This window comes from Caenorhabditis remanei, chromosome X, assembly GCF_010183535.1.
Source record: "Caenorhabditis remanei strain PX506 chromosome X, whole genome shotgun sequence".
Taxonomy (NCBI): Eukaryota; Metazoa; Nematoda; class Chromadorea; order Rhabditida; family Rhabditidae; genus Caenorhabditis; species Caenorhabditis remanei.
Genome location: NC_071333.1, coordinates 21,060,452 through 21,071,189, shown reverse-complemented (window position 1 = coordinate 21,071,189; position 10,738 = coordinate 21,060,452). Strand labels below are relative to the sequence as shown.

The 10,738-nt window shown below is 36.7% G+C and overlaps 1 protein-coding gene across 1 annotated transcript; it reads left to right on the top strand.

Annotated features, from left to right (window-relative positions):
* Positions 1-1,785: 1,785 nt before the first annotated feature.
* On the top strand, positions 1,786-2,099 carry GCK72_026223 (uncharacterized protein; the record flags this gene model as incomplete). Its single annotated transcript, XM_053736746.1, has 3 exons — positions 1,786-1,822; positions 1,871-1,931; positions 1,976-2,099. The coding sequence occupies 3 exons, from the start codon at positions 1,786-1,788 to the stop codon at positions 2,097-2,099; spliced, it is 222 nt and encodes a 73-aa protein (XP_053580312.1).
* Positions 2,100-10,738: the final 8,639 nt, after the last annotated feature.

Here is a 10,738-nt window from a genome sequence, read left to right as displayed (position 1 = left end):
TCCATTTTTCGGTGGCGAAACGCCTAGTGGCGAAATGTCCCGGAGCCAAAAAACTCGAATATTGGAATACCGCAGTCCCCCCTTCAGTTGAGAACCAAATCCGCTCAAATTCAACTGAAAAATTACCAGCCTCTCGAACAAGTTTTTCAGGATTCGTTTCACTCACCTCTTCCTTTTCCTTGGCGTTCTCGTCCTCCTCGTCCTCCTCTCGATCCACTTCTAACTCCAGCTCCAGTTGACGTTGGTGCCATTTTTGGTTTTTGAACTGATTGAACGATTTGTAGTAATATTTATTGATTGAAGGACCAAAGGCCGCTTATACATATCAAGGTAAAAATATATATACGAAGTAAAAATACGAAACATTAAAAGTTAAAATTATTGAGAATCAGAAAATTGTCAAAGTTATATGATGCAATATGGGATTTGAAAACAATAGATGAGGGACGTTGGGGGAAAAAGTGAGAAGGGAGGGCATTCCAACAACGCAAAGTTCTGTTAATGAGAAATTGGGAACCTATTTTAGAGGAATTTGACAGGAGAGAGCGTATATGGAAATTATGCCGACGTAAATTAGATACATTTGAAAATTTTACAAAAGAAATGTTGGGAATAATTATTTCTTTGGAGACAAGGAGTTTATACATGAAAGAAAGATCTAATAATAGTCTGCGCCGCTCTAGCGACTCTAAGTGACAATGTAAAAGTGAGTCAAAATAATAATTTGCTTGCTGGAAGTAGCAGAAATATGCTAGAAAAATAGTTGTAAAGTGGAAAGAACTTGTGTTGTCAAAGAAAAACTTATATTTTTTGAAAATATTTTTCTCATCTACGGAAATGGAAGTGATTTGAATTTCCTAAAAATTTGTATACGTACCTTACATTCCATTGCTCCAAACAAACAAAAATCGAGTTTAGATTTCAAAGAAAATAGTTTGGTATTTGAAAAGAATACTAGAAACGATGGGGGAGAACAGCAATCCGGCCGCCGCTCAGAGGGGAAATGAACACATTGATATGAAAAAGAGGGAAACGACAACCTTCAACAGAGAGAAAGAGGCGCAGGTCAGCAGATAGTGGAAAATAGTTAGAGAGCAGTGAAAACGCGACGCGAGGGGGGGGGGGGAGCAAACACGCGTCTCACAGCACGAAAAAAGTGGTCGTTTTGTCTATCGGAAATTTATTGTGAGGTAATTGATCTGTTGATGTTAAGCCGGAACCAGAGAGGAAAAATAAAATTTTTTTAAAAACCGTTCAGGCTAAAGACCGATGGAGAACAGCAAAGAAACTCCCAGCTTGAATCAACCTCCCAGTTTCAATCATTTCTTGACACAGCCATCACCCGGTTTTAATTATTTACTTTATCTGGTCATTTCGTAGAATACATTTCTTTTTTCCCTGTATTTAGCCTTTATTACGGTTTTCTCTTCCCCCTTGCCATTATGAAAGAAGTCACTGGGGAGTAAGCGCGTCTTTGAGTGTGCAGGTGGTTCAGTGGTGTATGAGTAGTATAGGTTTATCGAGTAAAAGTATATAATAAGTGATAAGCAAAGAAAATTGGGGTAGGGGAAATGAGGAGAAACGGTAGACAAATGAAGTATGGGAAAAACAGGGAGAGTCGGGTAAGATACCGACTCAATGACAATGACAGACAGACAACAAACAATCAACATAAAAATAAATTCACCAGCTGTTTTGTGCTTTGAAGAAAGTTGGATATTATCATTTGTGTCCGGACGTCGAACGCCGAATAGATTTGGATTATATTCGCGATTATTGGATCGAATGACTGCTGACCAAGCTGTGTTTTACAACCGAGCTGGTGAAGTATTGATATGGTGCTATAACATTGATGACAACTAGTATGTAGTGATCAACGGATGTGGGGCTGCTTATCCTGTGTCAGAGCTGTTCATTGTCAGAGTTCCAAGGTAACTACACTTCTTTTAATTAGAAAATATAATAATTTTTACAGACCTGAAGCTATGCAAAACAATAGAGAGGTTCGTGCTCAGAAGAAACGAGACTGCGGCATGAGATGGTCTATACCTTCATCGGATATTTCTGGTGCTCGAGGAATTCTACGTCCCAACAAGTGATATGATATTGTCAAATTGATGAATAATTGGTCTTTATGTATATGTGTTGGGTGCTTACTCCTACTTGTTAATAATGTATCAATTGTACACGAAAAATGCAACAATTTCAGTTATACAACTTTTCTAGTTGTATAACTAATGCCTAAAACTGTGTTGAATAAAGAACAATACATTATGTGAAGTTGAAAGAAACAACTATAAACATGCGGTCTTTACCACAAAGTCATCAAAAATAAAAGAACTGACAGGTCTTTAAATCAAATGGGTTTGAAACATATGCATACTTCATCGAAAAACAGTGGGTTATAGTCTTCTAACCCATATGCATTATTCGTCGACATAATTATAACATATAACCCTAATAAATTATCATAGTCAGAATTTGTGTGCTTTTTCAAAGATTGTTAAAAACAAAAAGGGTAATTTTTGAAGAAAGTACGAGCAACACTAACTCAAATAGGTGCAAAGTCAAATAGGTGCATTGCGATATAATAAGCTCTGGAGAACACACGAAACCTATATTTCAACATAAATTTAGCGAAATATTAGTATTTAGAAATAACTTTAATTGAAAAAGTCATTCAATTTATGAGTTTTTATCATGAATACTCATTTTTGCAACTCAAAAAAGACATAGACCGCCGATATTCTTCCGCAATTGTAAGGGTGATGAGAAGGGGGGGAGAGTCCCGTTTTTTTCCGCTGGGGGGGGGGGGGGGGGGTTACCGCCTTTTTCTGATATGGAGGTGGGTGTCGTGCGGGGAACAGCTGCTCGGGGGAGGGCCCTTCCTTTTTTCTTATCCCCATACTACTTGCGCTCTCTCAGGTTTCAAAGAGTAACATAACTTTTTTGAATATTTTCGAAAATTTCGATGTCTCCACTTTGAGAGCTCGTAACTTTGTGAGTTTTTGAGCTACCGTAATGGTTTTAGGCGCATTCCATAGGCAATAACATTGACTTTAAAAACGTTACTGAGAACAATTGCCAAAAACATAATTTGCTGATCTGCAGTTGAAAATCTAGAAAAGTCTTTATCTGAGTTAACAAAAAATTCCGAATTTCGACAATCAGAGAAACTAGGGACTACCACTTTCGTACTCCTTACTCCGAGTTATATCTGTATTCGTGTTCAAATATAAACTGTTCTCTGTAAGACTCAAGTAACGCGTGCCATAGGAATAGATTTTTATACTATTATGTACTATCGGTCTTGGTTAACACATATGCACAATTTTGGCGCCCAACTACCGGTCCCTGGGTTACTGTAGGTGCTCAAAGGCGCAGAACTCAAATTTTTTCTTTTGAATCGTAGAAGTACAATTTTTAGTGTAATTTATAGACGTTCATTATAGATTTCCGCAAAGTTTCGAAAAATTTCAAAAACATTTTGTCGAGTTATTCACAAAAAACTAACTTTTTGGAGCATTTTTTTGTATTTTTTTAAATTTCGCTTCTTAAAACAGAGATCCCCTTGACAAACTTTTGTTTAAATGAAAATCATTCAATGAGTTCACTAATAAATAGTATTTGAGAAAATTTTTTTTTTTCAAAGTGACTCGACCAAAAATTTGTTCAAGAAATTAAAATGCGTGCTTCTTTCTGAAAATGAAGTCGTTGCACTTTAAACTTATTTTATAGTTAAAGTCTTGATAAGGCATATCTTATGCTAAATTTTCGTCGGCAATCTCGCGTTTCACTCTGGATCACTACGCTGTTTAAGGAAAGAGATCACTCTTCTTAACAAACAAGGAGAAACTACTCCATAAGAAGATTTTGTCTCATTTAAACTATCATCATCATTGAAGCTTAACATTTTAAAAAATTCAGAAATTTTTTTTCTACAAAAACTCAAAATTTTAGCAGATGCAGTGAAGTCAAAAAAAGTGTAATACAAAAAGCGTTCAACAAATTGTGCTCTGTTCATTTTCATGTAGAAAACTAACTTTTCTTCAATCTTGAATCGTGGACCATTAAATTGACAATATTCTGCAAATGTGGTTCCTATAGGGGATTGGTAAAGTTCACTCAATCCTTTATAATATTTTTCTTTATATATTTTGTACTGGTCTTTAAATTTCGCTTCTTCTGAGCGAAGAATGACCATATATTTGCCAAGATAATCCTCAATTTTCTCATTATTGGTGTCTGCTCGGTTCTTGGATGGAACCTCGTGGAGCGTAGTATGCTTAGAACTATAAAAATTGGTGTTTATTTGTTTTTGTAAGTCAACAATTATATAATTTATTTCGCGTTATGTCAGAGTTATGTGGAAAGTTTTTTGTTTTTTTTTAAAGATTTTTTGGAATTTTGTATTAATGATGGATAAACGTTTGATTATAGATACTGTTTTCTAGGTAACTGATTTAAACACCTCTGAAGAGGTGTGAGGGGTGCCGATATCCGTACGTGGCTTAAGCTATTATAGCTGGCTGTTATAGCGCCGATCAAAGACCGGTATATTCCACTGAGTGGATTGGGACGTACCTGGATAAATCCTCCAATTGCTCGATTCAGTCGATGCACCAATGTCGGAATTTCCAGAGCCTCCGGTGAATCGGTTTAAAAATAGGTAGGTACATGTAGTTTATTGGGAGGAATAAATCATAGCATAATAAAAGGGTTAAAAAAAGGGAGAAGGCAAAAGGGATACTAAGGTTTTGGGGAGTTTGGACGGGGGAACAAACGTTTGCTTCAGGGAAGCAGTAAATCATCAAAAAATACTGAAACACAAGAATATTTATATTCGTTTGAACCGGCCCCAAATTGTTGCCAAATATTGTCCTTGCGAAGTTGTTAATGCACTTTTTTGTCCTCAAAAAATCATAAGAGGGTAATTGATGTTGTCCTTACAAAGTTGCCAAATATTACATTCGCGAAGTTACCAAATACTGTATTTGCGAAGTTGTTAATGGAAGGGCATGTTTCGGAAGGAAAGTGAAAGTGGTCGAAGGTGGAAGGAATGACGCAACAATTATTGAACAATTATAGAATAATTATGCAATCGCGTTTGCTGGGCGATTATATAATTTAAATGTTTTTGGAACGTCTAAACGTATTTCGAGACGTCTAAAGGTTTTTTGGGGCGTCTAAATGTTTTTGAGACGTCTAAACATTGGAAAAGACGTTTCAAAAAAATTAGATTTTGAAAGGACGTTTAAGTGTTTCAAGAGAAGTCTAAGTGTTTTGAGGGACGTTTAAGTGTTTTTTGGGATGTTCGAGTTTTTGAAGGACATCTAAACTGGAATAGAGCCCAAACGGTGAAACGCATCAGTATCAGCGTGTTTGGTTGTACCTGGTTGCCATTTGTTATACCCATTAACATCAAACTCACTGAGAAACGTCAATTTGACCAATAGTGAGAAATAGTGTGAAATAGTGTGAAATATGAAAAATGATGATAACTTTTTTTCTGAAAAAGATATTAATAAACGGTAAATTGCATCAGAATCAGCATGTTTGGTTGTACCTTCGCTATTTGTTAGATTCATTAAAATCAAACTCACTAAGAAACATAATGCCATTCCATCCAAGTTTCTCGAAATAATTCAATCGCTAACGTTTGGACTCACTTTCCATTCGTTTGAACGATTGTGGCAATAAGGCAATTTTCTTGAAAGTATGGACATAAAAGCGTCTGAAGTATGTTTTTTCAGGTGAAGAAAAGCATAAACTTGAAGATACAGAGGAATTTAATTCCATTCCATCCAAGTTTCTTGAGATGATTCAATCCCTATCGTTTGGACGCATTTTCCATACATTTGAACAATTGAGGAAACAAAGCGATTTTCTTGAAAGTATGAACATTAAAACGTCTAAAGTCATTTTTTCATGTTAAGAAAAGCATAATCTTCAAGATTTACATTAATTTATTGCCATTCCATCCAAGTTTCTCAACATAATTCAATTTCTAACGTTTGGACTCATTTTCCAAAATATGAGCCTGAAAGTCTCCAAAGTTTGCTTTTTCAACTAGAATAAAGCATAATCGAGAGATGATCATATTGGAGTTTCTATAATTGATTCAAGAATCTTCTTAAATGCTAAATCTTATAATGTCATCCCTCTGAAAACAGCAGAAACACATTCCTTGAACTCCATCTGTAAAGCATTTCTCAAAAATTAATAAAACCTTTGGGTCTCCTGAAATTTTATGAAAATTCTGACTCGATGTACCCTATGATAACCCTATAGATGTACCTCATGATCATTGCTCCTCGATGTATTCTAAGATTCACTGTACCCTTCGATTCAATGTACCCTATGATCAAATTTTTCATAGATGTACCATTTTTCGATGTACCCTTGGATTATGGGCCTCTAGTGTTTGATTTTATCCAATGCTACATTATGACTAAACTTCTGACACATAAAAAGCTCGCTTGTTGAGCTTTATTTCAACTCTAGTTTGTTTTGATGGAAATCTTTGGTTCATATTTTTACACATTCTGTTACCCGTATTTCGAAGTTTTATACTATTTTGTATATCCAGTTATAAAATTTTTAAAGTTATCACCCTGTAGTGATTCCGGTCAAAACAGTAAATACGCTGTAACATTTTCAATAGGAGATACTGGCAGACGGTAAAGTTAACCTGATTTAGCATATCTCACTTAGTTTGTGTGCTAAATGTCAAAGAATTTGACAACGAAGAAACTTTTTGGCTCTATTCCAGTTTAGATGTCCTTTGAAAACTTGAACGTCCCAAAAAACACTTAGACGTCCCTTAAAACACTTCGACGTCCCTTGAAACACTTAGACGTCCTTCGAAACATTTAAACGTCCTTTCGAATCCCAAATATGTTCAAAAATGTTTAAACGTCCCAAAAAACATTTAGACGTCCCAAAAAATGTTTAGACGTCCCATTAAATATTGAGACGTCCCTTGAAGTCCGAAAATTTGGTTTTGAATACTTAGACGTCCCAAAAACATTTAGACGTCCCAAAAAACATTTAAACGTCCCAAAAAATGTTTAGACGTCCCTTCAACACTAAAAGCCACTGAAAGTGTTCAAGGGACGTCTAAATATTTTTTGGGACGTTTGAATGTTTTTTGGGACGTTTAAATGTTTTTTGGGACGTCTAAATGTTTTTTGGGACGTTTAAATCTTCAGAACTATATTTTGGGATTTCAAGGGACGTCTTAACATTTTATGGGACGTTTAAACGTTTTTTGGGACGTCTAAACTTTTGAAAGGACGTTTAAAAAAAATTAGAGTTTGAAAGGACGTTTAAGTGTTTCAAGGGACGTCTAAGTGTTTTAAGGGACGTTTAAGTGTTTTAAGGGACGTTTTAGTTTTTAAAGGACATCTAAACTGGAATAGAGCCAACTTTTTTCTTATGTGAATTTTTTTTTTTGGAAAGCACGAGAGGTGCGTCAGTAACGGATGGTGCGCATTAATGGACGGCGAGGACGTGGACCTCCTCACTCTGTGTGTACCAGTGAGCGAAGACGCGTATTGATTTGTCTTCTTGCCTCTGCGCGTCTCGCTTTCTCACTCTTCCTCTCTGGTGTCTATTCATTTTGGGCTAATTTCCACAAAACTGCTCGCCGTTACACATGTAACGTCTTTTTTTTTGAATAGTCAAGTAAGTTCTGGAACGTTTTATAACATATGTAGTATTTCACAATTTACTAAACTTTAACATAGTCATTTTTGTGTACTTGCGTAATTTATCCGTTTTCAATCTTAGAATATTTTAACTTTCAGTTATTTACTTGCTTAGTTAATTAGCCTGTAATTAGCCTTCGCTCATTTTTTGTGCGCGGATCGCAACTATCCACTTTTTTCTGATCTTTGGCAATTGTGCCCCAATGTTTGATCAGTTGATTTCCTCGTTTTTTTACTTGGGATAGCTTCCTCATTTTTTTTCTGTGGAGGTTTTTCTCTTGATGTTCCTGGTGATTCCGTTGACATTTGTTGTGTTTTTGATATTGTTCAGTGCCACCAATGCTGCTTGTCGTCTTCTGTGTATTTCTGGTTCTAGATCGTTTTTTTGTGTTCAACAGTCTTCCCAAACACACACAATCCTCAACATGTTCGATTGTGGCCATGACGTTGTTTTTACTTTTTTTAGTTGGTGACTTGAGGCATACTTATTCCTCCACACTTTGGTTTTGCTCGCTTTTTTTCCAGACCGACTGTTTTGCAACTGTTTACCAGCTCTCGTAGCATTTTTCCGCTTTTTGTGAAGTTTTTGAAATGAGAATCATGTCGTCGGCGAATCGTAGATGTGTTAGGTTGCTACAGTTTATTTTGATACCAGGGGAGTTGTCGTTGTCTTTTTCGTTTCCTTTCAATTGTAACCATGACATTCGGCTGAAAGTCGATTCAAGGAAATCAAAAAATAGATTTAGTGAAATGGGGTCGCCTTGTCTGATACACCTGCTAATGGGAATATTGACGGTCTCTCGTGATTTTAAATACCGAATGGACGATTGGTATTCTTTGATCTCTCTTGCGACCTGCTTCAAACTCTTTTCTGGTTCGCAGTATTTAGAAATCTGTCTTTCGAGAAGTTTTCATGGTGCAAGTCCGTTGTCTGTTGCGACAGACCTGCAGTTGTCAGTGCAAATCATGAGATCGGTTCTTCTGGTTTTTGGCTGGACTTATATCAGATCGAATCAGTGCCCGGACAATACTAGTCTTGAATTGACCACATTTGTTGGTGAACAAATATCGCAAGGTTGATCTTCTAGCGTTTTACCGTGTTTTACCGTGTTTTTTTACCGTGATAGGTTGTTTGCCTGAAGGCGGTGAGTTGGGTCTTTCGGGATCTAGCGTAACCTGAAGTTGGATGATTATCTTAGTGAATCCACATTTAGAATTGATTCTTAAAAACACGGTTTTCAACGAATTTCTGTCAAGGAGACATTGATTTAGACATCGTCAAAGACATCCCTCTCGAAAACGTGGCTGGAAAAGCAGCAGTACACCGTTCACTTGCAGAATAACATTTTTGAAGTTATCACCCTATAGTGATTCCGGTCGGAACAGAAAATACGCTGTAACTTTTTCTGAAAGAGATAGTTACAGATGGTGAAGTATATATGATTCAGAATATCTCAATTAGTTTGTTTTGGGTTTTTTTAGTATTAAAGAATTTGATAACGAATTAACTGAGAAATGACAGTTTTACTTCGAATCGGTTATCAATTATTTTTTCTGTTAATTATCATTTCAATGCATTTTTCCTCAAGTGAAATCTTTGGTTTTTGAATGAGTGTCTCTCTGGTATTTGAGAGGTTTCTTCTGGGAAAGCACAAGAGGTGCGTCAGTAACGTTCGGTGTGCGCATTATTGGAGGGGAGGACGAGGACCTCCTCGCTGTGTTTGTGTACCAATGAACAAAGGCGCGTATTGATTTTTTCTTCTCTTTTCTGCCTCTGCGCATCTTGCTTTCTCACTCTTTCTTTGTGTGTGTCTATTGATTTTAGTCTGCAAAATCGCTTGCCATTACACATTTACGTCTTTAATTGAAAAGTCAAGTAAGTTCTGGAACGTTTTCATAAAATATGTAGTACTTCACAATTACTAAACATTAGCATAGTAATTTTTGTGTACTTGCGTAATTCATCCGCTTCCTATTTGTCCCGTCTTTAGTCTTATAATATTTCAATTTTCTGTTATTGTCGCAACAAAAAAGTTCCGACTTTTTTTCTACATCGGTGTTTGCGGACTTAAGCCAAAATTTGATAATTTTGGCTTAAGTCCGCAAACACCGATAAGGAAAAAATGTCAGAACTTTTTTATTTCGATAATACTTACTTAAATAGTTACTTAACCGATGCCTTCTTTGTTTGATCCGCGTTTTTTACGTACTATTGCATCTACCGTAACAATAGCAGAGACCGAGTGCGGAGAACTGAAGAATTCTATCGCCGCTCGGTCACAGAGAGTGTTCGAGGCTACTTCCGACTTGCGTCAGACGTTGTACTTCTCGGCCAGATGTTTCATTCCCAGCGTGACGAACTTGCCAGGTTTATAGAAGTCTAACATCTGTTGATCTTTTTTGCCACGAAAAGGCTCAATACAGAAGACTCGCAATTGATTTGTTATCAACCTCCAGTACGTGCGCTCTGCCGAACAGCGGCCAGACTCACTCTCAGTCCTATTTGCCCACATTTTCTTCTCCAGCCGTGAGCGTTCCGACGAACGGCAACACACATCTCTTACTTGCACCGTCGCGTGTGAATTTTCGTAAATGTCACGTCCGATGACGTTGACCGTGTGTTTACGAGGGTACAAAAATGAGTATCGATTTTTTTCTTCTTTTCTCTTTTTGTCTGTGCGTCTCAGTTACTTCTTTGCCTCTCGATTGCGTTTTGAATCACATTTTTTACCATCTCACCAACGCGATTTCCTGTTACTGACACAAAAAGTTACTGCTGTTTTTACGTTCTACTCTGTTTCCACTTTCCTTTTCATATGTTCTGTTTTTTTCCCATTCTTCCTGTTAAATGTGTGCTAAGCAGGATAATTCCCGCATTCATTTGTAAAACTAATGGCGCAAGGTACACCTCCTTGCTGTGTGCACCAGTGGGCAAAGACGCATATTGATGTTTTTTCTCATCTCGATTTCTCTGCTCATTTTGCTTTTTCATTCTTCCTCTGTGTGCTTCTATTGATTTTTGCCAATTT